This window comes from Pipistrellus kuhlii, unplaced genomic scaffold (assembly GCF_014108245.1).
Source record: "Pipistrellus kuhlii isolate mPipKuh1 unplaced genomic scaffold, mPipKuh1.p scaffold_m20_p_7, whole genome shotgun sequence".
Lineage (NCBI taxonomy): Eukaryota > Metazoa > Chordata > Mammalia > Chiroptera > Vespertilionidae > Pipistrellus > Pipistrellus kuhlii.
Genome location: NW_023425573.1, coordinates 17,289,675 through 17,310,648, shown reverse-complemented (window position 1 = coordinate 17,310,648; position 20,974 = coordinate 17,289,675). Strand labels below are relative to the sequence as shown.

General features: G+C 51.4%; 3 protein-coding genes across 11 annotated transcripts; 1 reads left to right on the top strand and 2 right to left on the bottom strand.

The window, feature by feature from the left end:
- Positions 1–83: 83 nt before the first annotated feature.
- On the bottom strand, positions 84–4,154 carry ZFAND2B (zinc finger AN1-type containing 2B). 7 transcript variants are annotated; one of them, XM_045575658.1, is made up of 10 exons: positions 4,063–4,134; positions 3,880–3,952; positions 3,514–3,608; positions 3,222–3,353; positions 2,450–2,601; positions 1,658–1,750; positions 1,493–1,553; positions 1,340–1,407; positions 685–757; positions 84–480 (listed from the first exon to the last, which is right to left on the bottom strand). In XM_045575658.1, exons 2-10 carry the CDS (start codon positions 3,932–3,934, stop codon positions 436–438), a joined length of 774 nt encoding a protein of 257 aa, XP_045431614.1. In that variant the 5' UTR covers positions 3,935–3,952; positions 4,063–4,134; the 3' UTR covers positions 84–435. The 7 variants fall into 7 exon arrangements, with proteins under 7 accessions (XP_045431614.1, XP_045431616.1, XP_045431617.1 ...); XM_045575659.1 differs by having other exon boundaries at positions 338–575; positions 4,063–4,135; XM_045575660.1 differs by lacking the exon at positions 685–757 and having other exon boundaries at positions 84–575; positions 4,071–4,154.
- Positions 4,155–5,955: 1,801 nt separating this feature from the next.
- RETREG2 (reticulophagy regulator family member 2) lies at positions 5,956–11,532 on the bottom strand. 3 transcript variants are annotated; one of them, XM_036421793.2, is made up of 9 exons: positions 11,124–11,532; positions 10,802–10,908; positions 10,112–10,142; positions 9,609–9,744; positions 9,122–9,206; positions 8,691–8,837; positions 8,431–8,525; positions 8,138–8,273; positions 5,956–7,647 (listed from the first exon to the last, which is right to left on the bottom strand). In XM_036421793.2, the coding sequence occupies exons 1-9, from the start codon at positions 11,387–11,389 to the stop codon at positions 7,022–7,024; spliced, it is 1,629 nt and encodes a 542-aa protein (XP_036277686.1). In that variant the 5' UTR covers positions 11,390–11,532; the 3' UTR covers positions 5,956–7,021. The 3 variants fall into 3 exon arrangements, with proteins under 3 accessions (XP_036277686.1, XP_036277687.1, XP_036277689.1); XM_036421794.2 differs by lacking the exons at positions 10,112–10,142; positions 11,124–11,532 and having other exon boundaries at positions 10,802–10,907; XM_036421796.2 differs by lacking the exons at positions 9,609–9,744; positions 10,802–10,908; positions 11,124–11,532 and having other exon boundaries at positions 10,112–10,134.
- A 3,882-nt stretch (positions 11,533–15,414) lies between these two features.
- Positions 15,415–20,558, top strand: CNPPD1 (cyclin Pas1/PHO80 domain containing 1). The gene is made up of 9 exons (XM_036421829.2): positions 15,415–15,537; positions 15,805–15,892; positions 16,321–16,429; positions 17,213–17,294; positions 17,456–17,576; positions 17,665–17,793; positions 18,322–18,383; positions 18,977–19,094; positions 19,318–20,558. Exons 2-9 carry the CDS (start codon positions 15,824–15,826, stop codon positions 19,852–19,854), a joined length of 1,227 nt encoding a protein of 408 aa, XP_036277722.1. The 5' UTR covers positions 15,415–15,537; positions 15,805–15,823; the 3' UTR covers positions 19,855–20,558.
- The last annotated feature ends 416 nt before the right edge of the window (positions 20,559–20,974 follow it).

Here is a 20,974-nt window from a genome sequence, read left to right as displayed (position 1 = left end):
ACTCTTAGATTGGGTGAGCATTCTTGACAGGACTGTACTGGTTTTGGTTGGAAAAGAGAAAGAAACACACCACTTGGATGTGTTATTAACTACCACTATGCTTTATTCTCCCCAGGACCCTCCCTGTCCCTACACGTGCAGGCAGCCCCAGTGTGAGGGGGATGACATGATGCAAGGAGTTGAATGGGGCCTGGCCAGCATCCTCCAAGGGCCCAATCAGGGAACAGTCACAGCTGCTCTCTCCCACGCAGCTGGAGGGCCAGCAGGGCCTTCTATAGGCTGAGTCCTACAGCTGTTTCTCTTGATGCTCCCTGGAAACAGTCACTCCTCATCTTCACTGCAGGCTGCTCTTGGCCTCCTCTCCCTTTGGACCTTAGAGATGTGAGGGCCACAGTCCTCCTCAGCTAAGTCTCCCCCCCCCCCAAGCCCAAGGCCCTAACACAGGCTGCAGTTGGACGGCTTCAGGCTTCGGCTTTGGGCCTGGAGCAAGGAGAGGGGGAGGAGAAGACAGGTGTGATGTCATGGAAATGAGTGGGCAGTCCTCACTTCCAAGCTCAGCATGGGCCGGAGTCATACTGAAAAAGATAACCACCATTCCAAAACTTTCAACCACTTAGAAGAACCGCCCCCAAAACTCCCTACTCCCTCCCAGCGCACGACCCCATCTCTACCCCATCCTCATACCTGCTGCCGTCGGTACTCTGCCTCACTGGCTGACAGTGCTTGCGCTAAAGCCAAGTCTTCTTCCTCTTGAGAACTGGGAGAGAGGAGCAGCTTAAGTTGCATGACAATATTATCTAAAATATAAGCACCTGATCTGTTAGGCATCATTGTGCTGAACGCTTTTTTTTTTTTTTTTTTTTTTTTTTTTTTTTTTTGCTGAACACTTTTGAATATTATCTTAATTTCTATACAACTCTACAATGTAGGTATTAGTATGATCCCATTTTATAGAAGAAATTAAGACCGTACTGGGTTAAAAAAAACTTGTCAAATTTATAGTTAGTAAGCTTAATTTAGACCCAAGTATCTAGCAATTATCTTTTCCTTTTTAATACAGTTTCATTGCTTTCAGAGAGGGAGAGGGAGAAAGAGAAAAATCAATTATGAGAGAGAATCATTGATTAGCTGCCTCCTGCACATCCCACAAATGGGGATCAGGCCCAAAACCTGGGCATGTGCCCTGACTGGGAATCAAACAGTGACCTTCTGGTTCATAGGTCGATGCTCAACCATGGAGCCATGCTGGCCAGGCCTAACTATTATCTTGCAACAGATCAGAGTTCATCCCACCTATCTCTTTCCCACATCCCTTCCTCTTTCACCAGAGAGTAGATACCTTGGGACCTGGGTTTTGGTCTCTGCCAGGGACAATTCCAGGGCTCGCTGCAGAGCCTCATCCTCACTCTGCAAAAAAAGAAAAACAAGACCAGTTGCCTTGGATTTGACTCTGTGTGTTTGCTTCTGTCCTTTCAACTTCTGTTCAACTCACCAAGCCATTCTGCAAAGCAATCACTGGAGGGGCGGTCCATGATGGAGACTGGGCTGCGGCTCTAAGGCAGACAATCAGAAGGCAGAGGTCAAAAGAAAGAAAAATAAGACGCAGAGGTCAGAGATATGAAGGAGGAAAAGGGAGAGAAGAAATGGGGAGGCCTACCTGCTGGGAGAGGGAGATGAAGGCAAGGTCTGACTTGGGCTGGGGACGGTGCTTGTAGAAGCCAGACCTTGGTTTCTAGAGATAGCAGCAAGTCTGTAGGGAAGAGACATTCTTGGCATGTGTCCTAGAGTAATCAGCTGGCATGCTCCCCCCCCCCCCCCCCAGGCCTTACTAGAGAACTCAGGAGGGAGTTCCTCCAAACAATCTGGAAAAATATGCACTGGAAAGGAAGCTAAGACTCCCTAGTCAAAGAGGACAGGGTTTTCCGAAACCGGTTTGGCTCAATGGATAGAGTGGCCTGCGGATTGAAAGGTCCCAGGTTCGACTCTGGTCAAAGGTACATACTTTGGTTGCGGGCACATCCCCAGTAGGAGGTGTGCAGGAGGCAGCTGATTGATGTTTCTCTCTCATCAATGTTTCTAACTTTCCCTTTCCCTTCCTCTCTGTAAAAATTCAATAAAATATATTTTTAAAAAAGAGGACAGGGTTCAAACTTCCCAGCTTGTAGTTATAAAGACTGAGTCAGCCCTAGCTGGTTTGGCTCAGTGGATAGAGCATTGGCCTGTGAACTGAAAGGCCCCAGGTTTGACTCTGGTCAAGGGCACATGCCCAGGTTGCTGGTTTGATACCCAGTGGAGGACTTGCACGAGGCAGCCGATCCATGATTCTCTCTCATCTTGGATGTTTCTATCTCTCCATCTCTGAAAGCAATAAAAATAAAATAAAAAGACTGAGTCAGTTCAGAAGGATGGGACAGTCCCATAGGTAAGTAGAAGACTTGGCTGCAATTACCCTGCCAGGCTGGTTGGGTGCCCCTTCCCAGCGCAATCATGGTCCAGTGGGTGACGATGCTTGATGCAGAAGTTTCGGTCACAGCGTTCACAGGTCAGTTTCATCATTTCCCGCTGCCGGCAGCCAGCGCGTTCACACTTATTGGTGAAGATCTGAGGTGAAGTTGGGAAGGTTTGTCTCTGCTGAAACTCTGACCCCCTTTCCAACCCAAGAAGAATAATTGTTCAGCCCTAACCAGTTTGGCTCAGTGGATAGAGCGTCGGCCTGCAGACTGAAGGGTCCCACGTTCAATTCCAGTCAGGGGCATGTACCTTGGTTGCGGGCACATCCCCGGTGGGGGGTGTGCAGGAGGCAGCTGATCAATGTTTCTCTCATCGATGTTTCTAACTCTCCCTCTCAATTCCTCTCTTTAAAAAATCAATAAAATATATTAAAAAAAAAAAAAAAGGGAAAAAAAAAGAATAGTTGTTCAGGCCCTGACTAGTTATGCTCAGTGGATAGAGCATCGGCCTGCAGACCAGAGGGTCCCAGGTTGGGTTCCTGTGGGGGGGGGGGGGGGGGGGAGGGCGGGGGATGCATGCCTGGGTTGCAGGCTCAATCCCCAGTGGGGGGGGGGGGGCATTTAGGTGGCAGCTGATCAGTGATTCTCATCATTGATGTTTCTCTTTCCCTCTCCCTTCTTCTCTGAAATCAAAAAAAAAAAAAATAGTTGTTCAGATTTCCAGGCATCCATAAGCCCAGCTGGGTCATGGCCAACCCCTTCAATGCTTACCTTTCGTTTTTGCTGTGCTGGATCCGAGCGACAGTCTCGGTCAATGTGCTCCCCCACAGCACGGTCAGGGGGCTCCCCTCTGGCCACAGGCACAGGCACATTACAGAGTGGGCAGACAGGTACTTGGATATCCTATAGTTAAGGAACAGAGCTCAGTCTGTGACCCACTCCCACTTCAACCAAATCTCTGGTCCTGAGAAAAAACTCAGATAATAAAGAAGAGGAAGCAGGAGGCAGAGGAATTGCAGGGATTCTGCATGCATCCTTCATCATCCTCAGACTGCCCCCTCACCTTTTGATAAGCAGATCCACAGTGATGCTGAGCATAGGCCACATGGTCTGCACAGAAGATGCCTGAGCAGGCGTCGCACTTGAGCGGCAGAAAATCTGCAGGGGATATGGCAGAGTGCAGGTCCAGCGGGACCCTGACATCATTCCGCGTCAGTCAAGCCTCTTACTCGGAGGAAGGAAAACACCTCTTTGCTTGCAACAAACCACCAGCTCTAGTCCACTCTCCCTAGCCACGCCCCCTTTGACACCGTCTCACCTTCGAGCCCGCCCCTCCCAGCATTTCCAGCCCCCGGAGCCCACCCGACGTTTCCTCGGCAGCTCCAAGCCCCTCTCCACCCGGTCCCACCCCCTCGCGCTCCGCTCTCACCCAAGCGCTGACAGCTCGGCTCGGAACAGTGCGCCCCGAGATCCGGAAACTCCATCGCTGGGCCGAGCGGGGCCTGCTGGGAGAAGCGATGCTGAGCACCTCTAGGGTTCCCGCTCCGGGTCCGGACTGCGATCCCGGACTCTGGGGGGCTCCCTGTCCCTCCCCATCCTCTACCTACCTAGCCGAGGTACCGGAGCCTCTGCGCCTCCTCGCCCAAAGGTCCACTCCTCCCGCAGCGCGCACGCGCACTGACGTCATCGCGCAGGGCGGGCACATCTCGCGCAGTCGCAGGGCGACGTGGGGAGCGACACAGCAGGCCGAGCCCCGCCCGTGAGTGCTCGGCCTGGCTGGGGACTGTGCTCGGACTTAAGGACCCGCGAAGCCGAGAACAGGTGGTTTGTGGGGTAAGGAGGATTAGAGTGGTTTGGGGTCTTTCACAAGACGGTCCTTCGTTCACTTCTCACTCTATACCTAGTCCTAGCCATTTCATTCACGGCCACGGCTGCACTTACTCTCCCCAGCTGACTCCCATATTTCTCTGCAGTACAGATTTCTCTCCAGAGCTGCAGATCCTTCCTTCCAGGCTTAGCTCTGACGCCCTTTCTGTAAGGCTCCCCTCACCATCCCCAGTCTGAGCTAAGCACACCGTCTATGTGACCTCCCTGGTTCTGTTCTAGCATCCATCTTTTTTTAAAATTTCTTTATTATTTTAAATATATTTTATTGATTTTTTATAGGGAGGAAGAGAGAGGGAAAAAGAGCTAGAAACATTGATGAGAAACATCTATGAGCTGCCTCTTGCACACCCCCTACTGGAGATGTGCCCCCAACCCAGGTATACATACCCTTGACGGAATGGAACCTGGGACCTTTCAGTCCGCAAGCTGACGCTCTATCCACTGAGCCAAACCGGTTTTGGCCGTGTCATCTTATTGTAATAAGCTGTTAACACCACAAATATACTGGGAAGTCAGGAGCCACGTCTACCTGGTTATGTTAGGTTCCTAGCACCCAGCACAGTGCCTTACAATGCCTTGAACGGTATGACTTCAGTGTGAATGTGAATTACCTACAGTGCTGGTTTTATTTTTATTTTTTTTAAATATTTTTTATTGATTTTCCTTACAGAGAGGAAGGGAGAGGGATAGAAAGCTAGAAACGTCGATGAGAGAGAAACATCGACCAGCTGACTCTTGCACATCGGATGCACCTGCAACTAACGTACTTGCCCTTGACTGAAATCGAAGGAGGGACCTTTCAGTCCGCAGACCGACGCTCTACCACTGAGCCAAACTGGTTTCGGCGCGGACTGTGGCCTTTGGAATATTAAGTGTGTGTACAAAATACAGTGAATAACAGTATGTATCTCAGGATTGTGAGGGGGAAAAACAAGTATCAACTCATTTTAGAAAAGTGCAAAGCACATTTTATGTATTTAATTAGTGGTAGTTCTATTCTTTAAAAAATGTTTTTATTTTTTAAAATATATTTTGATTTTTTTACAGAGAGGAAGGGAGAATAGCGAGTTAGAAACACCGGTGAGAGAAACATCGATCAGCTGCCTCTTGCATACCCCCCATGGCAACAGCAGTGCTAGCCAATCAATATTTTATTTCTCCACAAGGGGATGTGCCCACATGCCCTTGACCGGAATCGAACCCAGGACCTTTCAGTCTGCAGGCCAACACTCTATCCACCCAGCCAAACTGGTTTCGGCATGTTTTGATTTTTAGAGAGGGAGAAATACCAATTGGCTTCCTACTGGGAATTGAGACCACAACCTGGGCATGTAACCTGACCTGGAATGAAATTGGCAACCTCCTGGTGCATGGGATAATGCGCTAATCAACCAACTGGGCCACACAGGCCAGGCAATAGATACTATTTCTTTCGTGTTACTTGGTCTGAAATCAATTTTGATACAGGTATATGTCTTGCTTGTTTGGTCTCTCTTGTATATATAATCCAGAGCTGAGTTATTGCATATAGATGGGTAAGAGTATTTAGGCTGTAGGAAACACAATAGAAAATAACTGTTATGGAACCAAATTTGTACTGATTGGGAAAATGAGGCAATTTCTTCCTGCATACTTTATTCATATATGCTAAATCTCACTAAACACATAACCCCATCAGGGAAAATAGCTAGGGCTGGTGGGTAATCCCTGTTTCTGGCCTTGTTTTGCACCAGGTAAATAAACAGCCAGGAATAAGATTGTAACAAGGAGGTAAGGGGTGAGGATGGCACAGAGCAGAGTGTAGCAAGCAGTTCAGGTAGGCAAGCAGGTAGGCAACAGCAGTGCTAGCCAATCAATATTTTATTTCTCCAACCAACACCTGCACAGATGTTACTGTCACTTCCTCACTCTAGTAGGGGGTCCCACCACACTTGAACTATTCATGGCCCAGTGGTACAGGTCTTCTTTTCTTCCCTGGAACAGTAAGAAAGCCCCTCTTCCCAACAAGACAGAGCTCCTGCTCATTAACACAGTGCCGGTCCATGTGCTGTGGGATCCCTGCTCTGCTCCTGTATATAAAAGGCTGGATAAACTAGGCCAAGGGTGCAGTGGAGGATCCACAGGCTTCAGTGACCTAAGTGCTCAACTACTGGTCTGACCCACCACCCCAGGTTTAGTCTGCACTTCCCAAACAGGAGCCTCCTTAAAGTTTTAGCCAGGGAGGAGCTGGCGGAGTGAGGATTGAGCTGCTAAGGACAAGACACAGTAGGGAAATGAAGCAGAGAAGAGCACAGGACAGGAGAGAAAAGTGATAAAGTGTCTAAACAAGTGGGACACAAGGACAGACCGGCATAGGTCCCTGAGGATAGGAGGAAAAAGATAGACCACCAGGGTTTAGGGCAGAGTGGAATGAGAATAGAGATGAGGCAGGGAGGCAAGTGCAGGCTATGGGAAGAACTTCCCTAGCCCTGTTCACATCCACTAACCCAAATGTAAAATTATTTACAAACTTAAAACCAATCCCAGGCCTGGGACAACAGGCAGGCAGGTAGGTAGAAAGTGGACTAGCTATCACCTGACAGCCAACTTCCCCACCTACAGCCACTCCTAATGGTAGAGAAAGGAGAGCAGTGACAGCCCTAGCCAGGAAGCCTTATTACTGTGCCTGCAATTTCTTCCATGGCTCATGGCTCTGCCATGGTCTCAGCTTCTTGGTCTGACTTTAGCAGAGAAAGGGTGTTGGGCCCTAGGGGTGGAGCATCAGGGAGCTCTGGGGATGTATCTGGCCCCAACCCCAGCTCTGCATTCAGCTGCTCCAGCTCCCCCTGATCCAGCAACTCGAAGTCCTCAGAGGCAAGTGCCTCTTCTTCCTCAGGGGCAGGCAGGGGCTGGGCAGAGTCCTGGGGAAGAGGTGGGAGCACTGAGATGGAAGGGACTGGGTCGCTTTCAGCCAGGCCAAGTAGGGGTGACAGGGTGCTTGAGGGCGTGGCAGGGTCACCACTCACTGCCTCTGGGCTCAGTGTCTCCACTGGTCCTCCAGGGGAGAGCTTTACTTCAACTGAGGGAGAACCTGCCCCATTGAAGTGTGTGTTCACAAAGTGAAGGGGGGATGAGAGCCGAAGCAAGGTTTCCTTGGCTGCCACAATTTCCTCCTCCTCCTCCTCTTCCTCTGAGTCCAGGTCTTGCCTTGAGAGGACCTCAGGGGGGCTCAGCAGGTCTTCAGGAGGGGCCATCTCTGTCTCCTCTCCCTCCCCCAGCTCCCGGCTCAGGGCTTCCTCTGGCTCACTTGGCAGGCTCTGCTGGTCCAAATCTGTGCAGAAAACAAAGGGTTAGGAATGAGCCTGCTATTCTGAATGGCCATAATAGGCCAATATGTTCAAGACTGAGAACTTGGGCCCTAGCCAGTTTGGCTTAATGGATAGAGTTTCAACTTGTGGACTGAAGGGATCCTGGGTTTGATTCCAGTCTGGGTGCAAGCTCAATCCCCAGTAGGGAGCATGCAGGAGGCACCCCATCAATGATTCTATCATCATTGAGGTTTCTCTTTCTCTCTCTCCCCCTCTCTCTTCCTCTCTGCAATCAATTTAAAATTTTTTTTAAAAAACAAAACAAAAAAAGAATGAGAGCTCAGACATGGAATGCTGGGCTAGGACTTAGGTGTTAAGGTCTTTTAGGATCTTGAAGTGGAATTAGAGGGTCAATTCTCCAAAGAAAACAGTTATGGGGCAACAATTAGAGAGCACGGTCAGTATCTCACAACAGGAACAGGAAGATCGGGAAGGGCAAAGGATTGCCCATACCTTCAGAGACATCAGTTAATTGTGGAGTTGTGGCCCGGGAAACTGAGAAGCCGCCACTCTCCAAGATAGATGCCTCCTCATCTGACAGCTCTGAGTCTGTAATGGCCAAAGCCAGTGCTGTTTTCTTCACATCCACCTGCAGGAGAACCAGGATGAACACACAGATAAGGGGATAAGAGAACCAGTTTTCTAGGAGCACCCCCCTTACAAGCCCCCAACGCTTAAGAGGTAACTGTTCTAGAGCAGATTCCTCTCAACCTTCTACTTGACACCCCATCTCCTTTGGATCTCACCACCGGGGAGAAGCCAGCCAGTTCTGCCTCGCTTTCACTCTCTGTGTCTGCCAGTGGTTCATCGCTTCCGGGGAGTGTGTTCTTCCCTTGCCGCTCTAGAGAAGCAAGAGCACCAGGGTACTCACCAAGCAGGGATAGTAGTGGGGGGCAAACCTGGCCAAGGGACTGGAGAATATCAAAATTCTATGGTGTTTTATGAAGCATAAGCTAAGGTCCTCCCCGTGCCCCCCTCCCCTCACCAGGTTACAGGAGCCCCTTACTCCTCTTGTCGTGTTTGTGATGATGCAAGGTGTCAGCTTCTGCCTTCATGCTGTAGTCCAGCTGCATGAGCAGGGGCTCGAGGCGAGTGTACATCCTCTGGATCAGCTCATGATAAACCACCAGGGGCCACAGCAGGATACTCAGCACTAGAGGATAGAGCATTCACTCAGAGCTCCCTGTGCTTATTTCCTAAGGGCCCTTATTCAGCTGGTCCATAAACAAAGGGCTGAAAGAAAATAAGGTCCTTTCCTGAGGCTGTATCCCCTGCCCTCCTCCTTGATGACTCTTCCGATGTTACTAGTACTATAGCATCCCTCGGGAATCTCTGTAAATGGGCAACTGAGCAGAGAGAGCACAGTCCTCCCTGTAGGTCAGTCCAGGAAAAGATAAGGAGAGGGCTTTGGGAAGGGCAAGGTTAGACCCTACTCACAGACAATGTAGGAAATCATAATCCCTGGAACATAGTGTCCCAGCACAGCCAACACAGCACAGCCAGAGCAGACTCGAGCACAGAACTGCAGAGAAGAGCACAGGATCAAAGAACTTGGGCTGAGGTATGTGCCCCATTCATTTGAGCAAGAAATCACTGCTCAGCTGGTGAGAGGAGGGCTATGTCCTCTAGGAATGCAGTGATTCAGTCTAGTCAAGAGGATGCCCAACACCACCAGGTCAGGAAGTTTATAATAGTTGCAATCAACACCTGTAATTCAAACTGATCTGCCTTGCCGGAAATAGTGTCAGGACATCAGCTTACTCCTTGAGGCAAGACTGCCTCCTGTGCAGGCTACTAGCTGTGAATGTTCCTTAAGCAGATGCTAGATCTCTTCCTAAAGTGTCCAAGCACTCCTCCCCACGCCACCCCCCAGCTCTTCTTCCCCACAGTGCAGGGAACTGTTCTATGACATGGGGGAGGTTACCTGAGCTGGATTCTGCCTCTTGTACTGCAGCAGCTCCTGCAGGTGAATCTGGAAGGTGAGCCAGCTCTCAGCCAGGTATCTGCACAACTCGGGCACACTCAGCAGGTGCGGCCGGGCGCCTGACCCCGCACCCTCACTGGGGAGACATGACATGACCCCTGGAGGCCTCAGACACCAGCTTCCTAAGCATTTATATCCCTCCGAGAATGTCAACGGGATCTTCAGTCTAAGGAAATGGATAACCCTACCTCCCAAAGGGAGGCTGTCCTGGTCCGGGGAAGCAAAGCCCAGAGCTCCCAACCCTGTACCCCCAAAGGAGAAGGCACACAAACACCTACAAAGGAACCTAGAACCGAGCTAATCAGCAGTCCATTCACTATGCTGGGGTCTGTGCCTACAGAAGCTGCAGTGTTGCCCTGCATCACGGTGACACTGGCACTTTGCAAAGCAAGACAAGATTTGCCCAAGACAAGATTTGTCTTCAAGAGGTGGCCTGCACTCACCTGTCAGAGTGTGGCTCCTCTGGGGATGATGCTATAGAGAGAGGAGGGGGACAAGTTACTGAGTGGTAGGGGCTCTGGGAGACACTCCCCAAGGCAGACAGTCCCAGAGGACTCTCTTCAGGTGCCAACTGCAGGGAGCATTATGGTGTATTGTTTGTATGAGTCTCCTTTTTTTAGACTTTACTCTCCTCAAACACAGGAACTACATCTTATTCATGTTCACACTCCAAGCAACTTGCACACAGCCTGGCACCTAGTTACTCAAAAAAGCCTAGTAAGTAAACACATGAATTAAACACAAACGCATAAAGCAGTGAGAGCTAACATGCATGTAATTCCTATCACATATGAAACCTCCTGATGAAGTAAGTTCTATCATTCCTGTTTTATAGATGAGGAAACTGAAGCAAACAAAGAGTGGGTGGCTTTTACAAGGTCACACACGTGGTAAGAGGCTGAGCAAACAATGGAACCCAGGAAATCAATCTACAGAGTCCACAATCTTTCCTACATTCACACTAACACCCGTTTTGAGAAAGGAGCAATTCTCGATTTCCTAACGGGGGGAGTGGTGATGACCGGGAGGCAGGTGGCCTGCTGTCCATGCCCCTCACCGCTCAACTCGTCCAGCGGAGTCAGCCACAAAGCGAGTGCACCATGGGCTTGCTAAATAAAGGAAGTGTCACTCACCTGGCATGTCAGGGAGGAAGCGAGGCTGCCAGAGATCCAGCAGAAAATAGGCCAAAAGTGAGACGCTGAGGAGGAAGATGGGCCGGAGGGACGACGAAGACAGCAACCTTCGGGAGAGATAGGCGCCTCAGCTGCGAGCGGGTGAGAGCGGCCCCCGCAGCCATCGCAAAGGGCGGAAAAGCGCCCACTGATGGGGCACTGCAACCTCCGGGCCTAACTCGGGACCGGAAGACAGAGTAACAGGGCAACCCAGGCGCAAACGGGGATGGTCACCCCCCCAAGACCAGTGTCCGGCCCCGCCCCCTTCCCCCGCGGCCGTTACCAGAAGAGGCCGTTGAGCGCGGCCGCCGTGACCAGGCTGTGCAGCGGCTTCTCCCACACCAGCAGCCGCTGCGCCGCCGCCAGCACCGACTCCCAGCCGCGGAGCCGCAGCCACAGCGCCGTGGCCAGGCGTCCCACCGCCTCGGCCGTGGCCGCCTCCTCGTCCGCCTCGCTGGTGGCCTCAGCCATGCTGAGGCTCAGAACCGGGCCCGGGCCTAGGCCCAGGCCCCCGCCCGCGTTACCCCCGCCGCCGCCGCCGCTCTCCATGGCCCCGCCGCAGCCGCCGCCCAAGCCCGCGAGGAGCCAGGGCTGCGCGGCCGCCGCCGCCGGGGGCGCGTCAGGCGGAAGGGGGCGCACGCCGCGGGGAGCGCCGCGGAGACAGCCGCCGGGCGACACGTGATGGCGGAGCTACGGGCCTGTCACGTGACGCTCCCTAACCGCCCGGATGGGGCGGCACGCGCCTGCGCGCAGGGCCTACCGGGGACTCCCGGACACCCCGGGCGGTGTTAGGTGGAGACTCTCTCCTCCGGGCAGGAGGTCTGTGTCTCCGTGTTTCCCACCCCAGCCCCGTTTTTGTTTTTGTTTTTAATATATTTTATTGAATTTTTACAGAGAGGAAGGGAGAGGGAGAGAGCTAGAAACACCGATGAGAGAAACATCATCAGCTGCCTCCTGCACACCCCCCACTGGGGATGTGCCCGCAACCAAGGTACATGCCTCCGACGGGAATCGGAACTCCGGACTTTTCAGTCCGCAAGCCGACGCTCTATCCACTGAGCCAAACCAGTTTCGGCCCCCCGGTTGTGTGTGTGTGTGTGTGTGTGTGTGTGTGTGTGTGTTTTCTCTCCCTGTGTTGGCAGGGCGGCTAGGGAGTCCCGTGTTGGCCCGGGATTCCCGGTGTGATGCAGCCCGAAGGGGCAGGGAAGGGGTTTCCAGATGCCTCCATCCCCGGTGGGATCTGCTGCTGCTGCTGCTCTGGCTGGGCGGCGCTGCAGCTTTACTCAACCCTCGACGTACTGGTCCCCCCAGTTTCCTCCTCGACGGGTAAACAAACCCCAGCACGTGACAGGACACTAAAAAACAGCGTCACCTACTCAGAAAAGTTGTTTCCTTCCTGTGTCTTTTTGTAAACTTTCCCGCCCCCATGTATCCGAGCTCCTTCCAATCCCCTTGCTCAAAGCAGGAGATTGTGGTCGGGGTGAATTTAAAAATAAAACGCTGTTAAAGTAAGTAAAAATAAAATAAAACGCTGTTTAAACGCTGCTTGCTCTTTGAGGCATTTTAACACCATTTATTGAGGCTTACAAGTACTCTGCAGTTTACAGTCTCTCGAATCACTTAATATTTGCAATAACCCTACAAGATACATATTTAATTAGGTTGAAAATGCCAAACTATACTAAAAGGTATATAGCAAAAAATAAGTCTTCCTGCTTCCTTGTCCACAGTTTCCCTGTTACCCATGAGACTTCGGTTCTTGTCTTGTTGAGGGAAAGAGTTCAATCAAGAGACAAAGTGTAGAAAAGCAAGCAAGAATCTATTGTCCGCAGCAAAAATATACTTAAGGGAGTGAAAGAAGGAAAAACATAAAAGTAACAGGAGAGCCCAGGTTGGGCTGCCCTAGCTCACAGGGAAGTTGGGAACAGGAGGTCCTGGAGACAGGTCCAGGCCCCTGACTGAGCTGCCGCTGCCCACTGCTCCCCTGGTTGCAAGTCTGTGGGGTCCCTTAGTGAGCCTTGGCTTAGGGGGGAGGGGGTATGTGTGGGGGAAGGAAAGGGAACGGGAATGGCACCGGTGTGCTCCCCAGAGGGAAAGCAGATTGGGACCTTCATTTTAATTTTTAAAAAATATATTTTATTGATTTTTTTTATAGGGAGGAAGAGAGAGGGATAGAGAGCTAGAAACATTGATGAGAGAGAAACATCGATCAGCTGCCTCTTGCACACCCCCTACTGGAGATGTGCCCGAAACCCAGGTACATGCCCCTGACCGGAATCGAACCTGGGACTTTTTTTCTTCTTTTTAAAAAAATATATTTTATTGATTTTTTACAGAGAGGAAGGGAGAGGGATAGAGAGCCAGAAACATCGATGAGAGAGAATCATCATCATGGATCAGCTGCCTCTTGCCCCCCCCACTGGGGATGTGCCCAAAACCAATGTACATGCCCTTGACCAGAATCAAACCTAGGACCCTTCAGTCTGTAGACCAATGCTCTATCCACTGAGCCAAACCAGTTTTGGCTTCATTTTCATTTTTAACCTGGTAACTGGGGAGTTCCCTTTTTAATGACGCAACCTGTAATGGGCGCATACTCTTTCATTAGGACGACACATCATGCCCGGAGGACGTAATTTCATATTATTTTTTTATTTATACTTAATGAAAATAAATGAAATATATATTTTTTCGTTTATTTATATATATAAAGCACAAAGGAAAATACAAAATTACAAAAAAATAGAAAAGAATACCGACAAAAAAAATGGACACGTCAAATTAAATTATAAATTTTACAAACAATGATAAAGATTACAAAAAATAGCCAAAACCGGTTTGGCTCAGTGGATAGAGCATTGGCCTTCGTACCTAAAGGTCCCGGGTTCGATTCCGGTCAAGGGCATGTACCTTGGTTGCCTGCACATCCCCAGTGGGGGGTGTGCAAAAAGCAGCTGATCGATGTTTCTCTCTCATCTCATCGATATTTCTAACTCTCTATCCCTCCCCTTTCCTTCCTCTCTGTAAAAAATCAATAAAATATTTTTTTAAAAAGATTACAAAAAATATATACCGTCCCTCTCGGGGCACAACATATATTTCAAGGACGTATTCATACGTCCTACCCATTCCCGATATTGTTTACGTTTGACGTTTTTATAGGTCCTGCTCGGTTAACAGGTTAAAGTTTGGACATTTAGGGGAGGTCTTACTGCTGATCAATAAGAATATTCATCAACTTTATGCTGAAGTACCAAATGAGATTTTCTTGACTTGTCCGTGGGTGTGGTTGCAAATGGCACTAATTGGATTTCAGTTATCTGTCTCCCTGAGTAGGGTGATTTGAACTACCCTCTGGCTGGGGAGAGGTGCAAACTGTTTACTCTTTAAGTATCCTTGGTTTAGGGAAGATAGGATTTACTAGGTGGTTGCAAACTGCTGTTCACCCTATATACTTGTCCTGGAATTTTCCTAGCTTCTTACTATTCTTTGACGCACCCACTGTTACGTTTCTTGTGTATCCGGGCCATCTCTTTTTTGGGTACATTGCTGTGTGTGTATATAGCTCCCCTTTTAGAAAACAATTGGGGCCGAAGCCAGTCTGGCTCAGTGGAAGAGCGTGAGTCCGATTCCGGTCAAGGGCATGTACATTGGTTGCGGGCACATCCCCAACTTTCCAGCTCTCTATCTCTCTCCCTTCCTCTCTGTAAAAAATCAGTAAGATATACTTTAATATATATTTTATTGATTTTTTACAGAGAGGAAGGGAGAGAGATAGAGAGCAGTAAGATATACTTTAATATATATTTTATTGATTTTTTACAGAGAGGAAGGGAGAGAGATAGAGAGCTAGAAATGTTGATGAGAAACATCGACCAGCTGCCTCCTGCACACCCCCTACCGGGGATGTGCCCGCAACCAATGTACATGCCCTAGACCGGAATCGAACCTGGGACCTTTCAGTCCGCAGACCACCGACGCTCTACCGCTGAGCCAAACCGGTTTCGGCAGTAAGATATACTTTAAAAAAAGAAAAAGAAAACAATTGGGGAGCTGAAACCGGTTTGGCTCAGTGGATAGAGCTTCGGCCTGCCAACTGAAAGGTCCCAGGTTCGATTCCAGTCAAGGGCATGTACCTTGGTTGCGGGCACATCCCCAATGGGGGGTGTGCAAGAGGCAGCTGATCCCAGAGGCAGCTGATTGACGATTCTCTCTCATCGATGTTTCTAACTCTCTAATCCCTCTTCCTTCCTCTCTGTAAAAAAATCAATAAAATATATCCTTCCTTCTTCTCTGAAATCAATAAAAATATATTAGAAAAAGAAAAAAAAAAGAAAACAATTGGGGAGCAACTCGCGGTCCTGCATCGTTGTTTCTTTCACATTGAAATCTACATTAGTACGAAGTCAGCCGGGCTCATTCACCTTCACTGTGGCACGGATCCCTAGGCAATGTCCCCACTTCTCAGATGCGGGGAGGGCACGCCGGGGCGCAGCTCGGTGACCGGCCCCAACTCAATGCGACCGGGCTTTGGGGCTCAGCGGCCTCCGCGCCTCGGGCGGCGGCGCCCCGCCCCGGCAGGAAGTGCCGACGGCTGAGGCCGCCGCCCGCGGCGTGTGGACGCCGGACAGACGCGCGGCGCGGCCTCGGCTCCGCACGCACCGCCTCGCGGCCGGGTCTCCTCTCGGCTGTTGGAGGTGAGCGATCGGCCTCGGAGCCCAGAGCCGGGAGTCCCGATCCCGGCGTCGGGAGCCCGGATCCCGGCGTCGGGAGCCCCGCCCGGGGCGGAACAGGAAGAGGCGCCCTCCCGCCCGGCCCTGCCTGCGGCTGCGGGCGCGAGGGGAGGGGCGGCCCGGCGAGGGCGGCGCCCCGCGGAGGAAGCCGAGGGCAGGTGGACGAACGGGCGGGCGGGGACCGCTCAGCTGCCCCCTTACCACCCGTTCCCTTCCCGCCCACCTTCGCAGGGCGGCGGCTGGCGGCGCGATGGACCTCGCCGGGCTCCTGCTGGACGAGGAAGGCACCTTCTCCCTCACCGGCTTCCAGGACTTCTCGGTGAGCGCGCTGCCCGCCGCCTCCCCGGCCTCCCGCCCTTGGAGCCCGGACTGAGCGGGGCTACGAGTTCGCTTGACAGCCCGCCTGGGAGTTGGGAGGCAGCCGCCCTAGCTGTGCTTGCTTGCCCCGGCTGGTTGGGCCCCGGGGGAGAGCCTCGGGGTACAGGATTGGGGATAGAGGTGCCCGGCGAGGGCTTTTCCCCCCGGAGAAGCTCACTTGGAGAGCCCTCAGTGGGGGAGGATCTTACCCCGGCGAATAGGCTGCTATTGGCCAACAAGCCCGAGAACACGGGACTGGGTGGGGCACCCAACCTACTAGCAGTGAGACAGGCCTTCGGCCCGCACCCCCTTCTAGCCCGAAGCCAGGATGTCCTCTCAATCATACCCTTCCTTGCCCTTACCCTCCACCTCCCTCTTGCCCTGTTTCAGTTCCTTCCAGGACACCAGAAGCTGAATGCCAGGATCCGGAGAAGACTCTACTATGGCTGGGACTGGGAAGCTGACTGTAGCTTGGAGGAGCTCTCCAGCCCCATGGCAGGTTGGACAATGTTGTGTGACTGGGCAAGTGAGAAGCAAGAAAATGGGGTTGTCAACAGGCATCCAAAATGACTAGGTGTATACACTTAATAGCTAGCTCATTAGTAGTTGGGATAAGCACTGGGTTTATTTATTTGTATTTCATTGTTTATTTATTTACTTATCACCAGCTAGGCTACTTACTTTTATTTTTTAAAAATATGTTTTATATTGGTTTTAGAGAGGAAGGGAGAGGGAGAGAGAGAAACATTGATTGGCTGCCTCCTTTACTCCCCCTACTGGGGATCAGGCCTGCAGCCCCCAGCATGAACCTTGACCTGGAATTGAACTATGGACCTCTCCGTGCATGGGACAAAGCTCAACCAACTGAGTCACACTGGCCATGGGTTTATATTTCACTTTTTTTAAAAAAATTTTTTTTAGCCCAAATGAATAAAAAACATTGCTATCTGACAAATCTTTATCCCTCTTCTTTCGTATAACAGAATTTCCCAAGAACATGTTTATTTCTCAAATGAACAAGAGTGGGAGACAAATTTAAGTAACTTACGGTGGCTGGGAAAAAAGCCTTCCTACTGGAAGGAACTGCGGTTCAAACTTGTCTTGGTGTGGGAGAATTGGATCTCGTTTGTTACTATGGTCCTGTCTCCACAGCCCACAAAAGAGAGCTGCCTGGGTCTTCTGCTGAAAGCAGTGGGGACTAGTGTGTGTGTGTGTGGGGGGGGGGGGGGTGGAGCGGGGAGAGGGGTTGTTTGCTTACTCTGTTTTCCTTCTGCCCCTGCAGACATTGCTGTGGAATTGCTCCAGAAGGCAGCCCCCAGCCCTATTCGCCGACTCCAGAAGAAATATGTAGCCCACGTGTCCCGGTGAGCCTGGAATTGAGGGGGGCAGGATGAAAGTGTTTGGACCCAGAGAGAAGGGAATGATTCTCTCTAAAGCGAAGCTGTAAAGACACAGGGATGGGCCTCATGAGTTACAAGAGCTGAAAAGCCCCAGGGTTTAATTACTGATCCTTTCCACCTCCCAGGGAGGCATGCATCTCTCCGTGTGCTATGATGCTAGCTCTGGTGTACATTGAACGGCTCCGGCACCGAAACCCGGACTACCTACAGCATGTGTCCTCCTCCGACTTGTTCCTGATCTCCATGGTAGGACAGCCCCTCCCCTTCCTTTCTCTGGTGAGCTAGGAGCCCAATGTGAGCTCTGTTGTTGACACCACCTCTGGTGCCTCTGCAGATGGTGGCCAGTAAGTACCTCTATGATGAAGGGGAGGAAGAGGAGGTCTTCAATGACGAATGGGGAGCTGCAGGGGGTGTGGCTGTGCCCACTCTCAATGCCCTGGAGAGGGGCTTCCTGAGTGCCATGGTGAGTAGCTCTCCTCTCGCTCTGTTTCCCTAGCCCATCTTTACGTTCCTTTCACGCTTTGTCTTTTCTCTCTCAGCCCTCTGTTTCTTAATTTCTCTTTCTGCCTGTCCTCCTTGTTAGTATCTTCCCTGTCTAGCCCTCAGGACTAACTATAGCCTTTGAAGGTGAGGTGAGGCCAGAAATGGAGTATCCCAGCTCCCCCATTCCTCCAAGCCCAGCTGGGTACACTTTGAGTCAAGAGTTTATCCTATTGGGTGCTGATTATTTGCTGCCAGACTTTCTCTACTCCTAGCCTCATGGACCATTAGCAGGATTATTTTCTCCCTGTGCCATTAATGGAGGGTGTAATATGAATACAGATATGTGATGATTAAATTAGTTAATACATAAAAGCTCTTGGAACAGTATTTGGCACATAGTAAGTGTCAAGTGAGTATTATGCACAGTGGCAGTTGTGCTATTGCTGCTCTGGTTATTAAATTATTGTGGCTCATGTCTAGTTTGGTGCCCTTCTCTTCATACCCACAGGATTGGCGTCTCTACACTGACCCTCGGGAGATATTTGAGGTGCTGAGCTGGTTAGAGAGCTGGTAAGTTCTAGGAATTGAGGGGCTTAAGGACTGAGGCCTACGCCATAGGAGCTAGACAGAGATAAGGGTCTGTGTAATGGGGTGGGGGTAAGAGGCGGGGCAGAGGGGGCAGACTGGGAAGAGAATTGTCCAAGAAATTGATTCCCAAACCTTTTTATAATTGGTCACCTTTGGGAGAGTGGGAGAAGCTTATAAAAAACACAGATCTAGCTGAGACCAGTTTGGCTCAGTGGATAGAGTGTCCACCTGTTCACTGAAGGGTCCCGGGTTCGATTCCGGTCAAGGGCATGTGCCTTGGTTGCGGGCACATCCCCAGTAAGGGGCATGCAGGAGGCAGCTGATTGATGATTCTCCCTCATCGATGTTTCTGACTATCCCTCTCTTCCTCTCTGTAAAAAATCAATAAAATATATTAAAAACAAACAAACAAAAAACCCCACAGATCTTGGTCTCACTCTCAGTTTCCGAGATCAATAGGCAGCCTAGGAATCTGTATTTTTAGCATGTTCCCCAGTGTTCCCTGGTGGGTCCCTGGGAGAATTACGGTGCCATTGGGCCAGCTGCAGACTCTGTCTTTTCTCCCCTCCCAACAGTGTGGCTGAGCATCAGGGACGACGACGGGGCTGGTACACCTACACAGACCTGTGTGTGCTGCTGGAGCAGCCAGCCTGGCAGCTGGCCCTGGGCTCCCTCTGCCAGCAGCTGGCAAAGGTAAGAAGGGGTCAGGAAGGATAGGAGGCTTGAGTGGGTTGGTGTGTGGGTGGGATGCTGTGAAGCAAATGCTAAAAAGCTCAGGAGATGGGGTTTTGGAGATGTTGACAGAGAGCTCTAACTTGAACTTCTAGAGACCCGGGTGGGTGCGTTAACGACTATCAGTCGCAGGTTTTAGGGGAAGGGTAATTGACACTGATCCTTCTTATCTTCTCTCCTGCAGCTGTCCTGCCTGTTAGCGGTAGCATATGTGAGCAGTGTGGCCCTGGCTGTGGCATCCGTGGCTGTGATACACCAGTCTTTGGGGCTGTCCTGCAGCCTGCCACCCGGCCCCCCAGACCTCGGACTGGCTTCCAAGTGCCTCTTGGAACCCTGCATACCTTCTCCTGTGCCACAGTGCCTGCCGTCTCCTGCTAATGTCTCCAGCTTCCTGGAAGGCGACGTAGGGCTGCGTTCACTCTGGGGCAGTCTTCTGGCCTCGCTGACCCCGCCGCCATTGCCTCCCCCAGACCCTCCTGCCCCTCCCACTCTTCTCCATAACTGTCCCTTTTGCCAGAAGCTCCAGAAAGACTCACCAACCTGCCATGCCTGCCACCGTTCCAACCATACGGGGCCGCCAAGCCCCTGGTACCATTCCCATGGCCTGGCTCCACCCTGGCCCTGGAGCCCAGTGCCTTCTCTGCTCCCACAGCCCCAGCAGTGTTCCATTTTCAGCATCATGGAGCTGGCCCGCCTCAAGTCTTTCATTTTCCCGGGCTAGGTAGGGTTCCGAGGAATGCATGAAGAGGACTTGGGAGTCCCCGAGAACCTGAGGAGCAATGCTTGATTTAGATCCTCTCTACCTCTCTGGGTCCTTGGCTGGTCCCTTGTTCTGGGTGAGGGAGCTTAAGGGGTTATGGGGCTAAAGGACTAAAGGTCTCTTGCTCTCCTAAGCCTCAGTAGCTGGCTGCTTGGCCAGGGCAGTGATGGTGCCAGGGGAAGCTCCGACTCAGTGACCAGGGGCATGGCACAAGTGGACAGAGGAGAAGCCCTTGTCTCTTCACCTCCTCTAGCTCTTTAGACTTTAGCTGTTTAGTTTCCTGGGATCTAGGAAAAGGTGGGAGATAGGAAATGTGGGCGAGGGAGGGAGGAAATGCTGACCAGGTCTGTGTGATGTCTCTGAGGCAAGAGAGCCAGGGATTGATAGGGCCAAGGTGGGAGCTCTGAGGGAAGGCAGGGTGAGGTGGGAACCCAATCCACACACCTGCCCCTGGGATGGAGTCTAAAGGAGCCTGGGACTGCTGGGACCTTCGACCTTGCCCTTTTGTCTTCCAACCTTGTCTTTCCAGTACCCTACTCCTGGGCTTCCCTCTCTTCTGGTTCCTCTCTGGGTGTTCTCTTCGCAGGCCTCTCTGGCCACTGCTTTGTATCTGGGTTTTTCACGCTTTTGTAGAACTGAGGTTTCAATAAACAGTTTCAGTTGCATGGCCTGGACTCTTCCTTCTCTGGCAGCCCTCGGAAGGGCTGACTTCCCATATCTGCCTTCTAAGCCTCCCTACTTCCCAGTCCCATTATCTACGACTCCTTCTGAGCTCCATTTCAGAACGTCCTGTTTAATAGTCACAGGCTTCCATTCCAAACTTCCCTCCATCCCTGCTCCCAGCACCCTGGGGTCACTAGCGCTGCCCAACTTGGGGACTGTGGCGCACCGATAGTGACTACCATGCCTGGGGCTGGCCATGACTGTTGAAAATTCTGGGTGAGCACCACCCTTGTAATTTCTGAATCACATCTGGAGAGAGGCCAAGCCCCATCAGCTCCTTGAGGGCAAACCCCAAGGACACCTATGAATCCTGACTTCCAATCCAGTCTGTCATGTGCAGGTAGTTGGTGTTAAGAGC

Coding starts and splice junctions, on each gene's coding strand:
- ZFAND2B (XM_045575660.1), bottom strand. CDS start 3,934: ATGGAGTTTCCGGATCTCGGGGCGCACTGTTCCGAGCCGAGCTGTCAG. Junction 3,354..3,513: donor GTGGATCTGCTTATCAAAAG/GTGAGGGGGCAG, acceptor CCTTAACTATAG/GATATCCAAGTACCTGTCTG. Junction 2,602..3,221: donor CAGCACAGCAAAAACGAAAG/GTAAGCATTGAA, acceptor ACTTCACCTCAG/ATCTTCACCAATAAGTGTGA.
- RETREG2 (XM_036421793.2), bottom strand. CDS start 11,389: ATGGAGAGCGGCGGCGGCGGCGGGGGTAACGCGGGCGGGGGCCTGGGC. Junction 10,909..11,123: donor GCGCTCAACGGCCTCTTCTG/GTAACGGCCGCG, acceptor TCTCTCCCGAAG/GTTGCTGTCTTCGTCGTCCC. Junction 9,745..10,111: donor GAGGAGCCACACTCTGACAG/GTGAGTGCAGGC, acceptor ATGTCTCCCCAG/TGAGGGTGCGGGGTCAGGCG.
- CNPPD1 (XM_036421829.2), top strand. CDS start 15,824: ATGGACCTCGCCGGGCTCCTGCTGGACGAGGAAGGCACCTTCTCCCTC. Junction 15,893..16,320: donor CCGGCTTCCAGGACTTCTCG/GTGAGCGCGCTG, acceptor GCCCTGTTTCAG/TTCCTTCCAGGACACCAGAA. Junction 17,295..17,455: donor TATGTAGCCCACGTGTCCCG/GTGAGCCTGGAA, acceptor TCCACCTCCCAG/GGAGGCATGCATCTCTCCGT.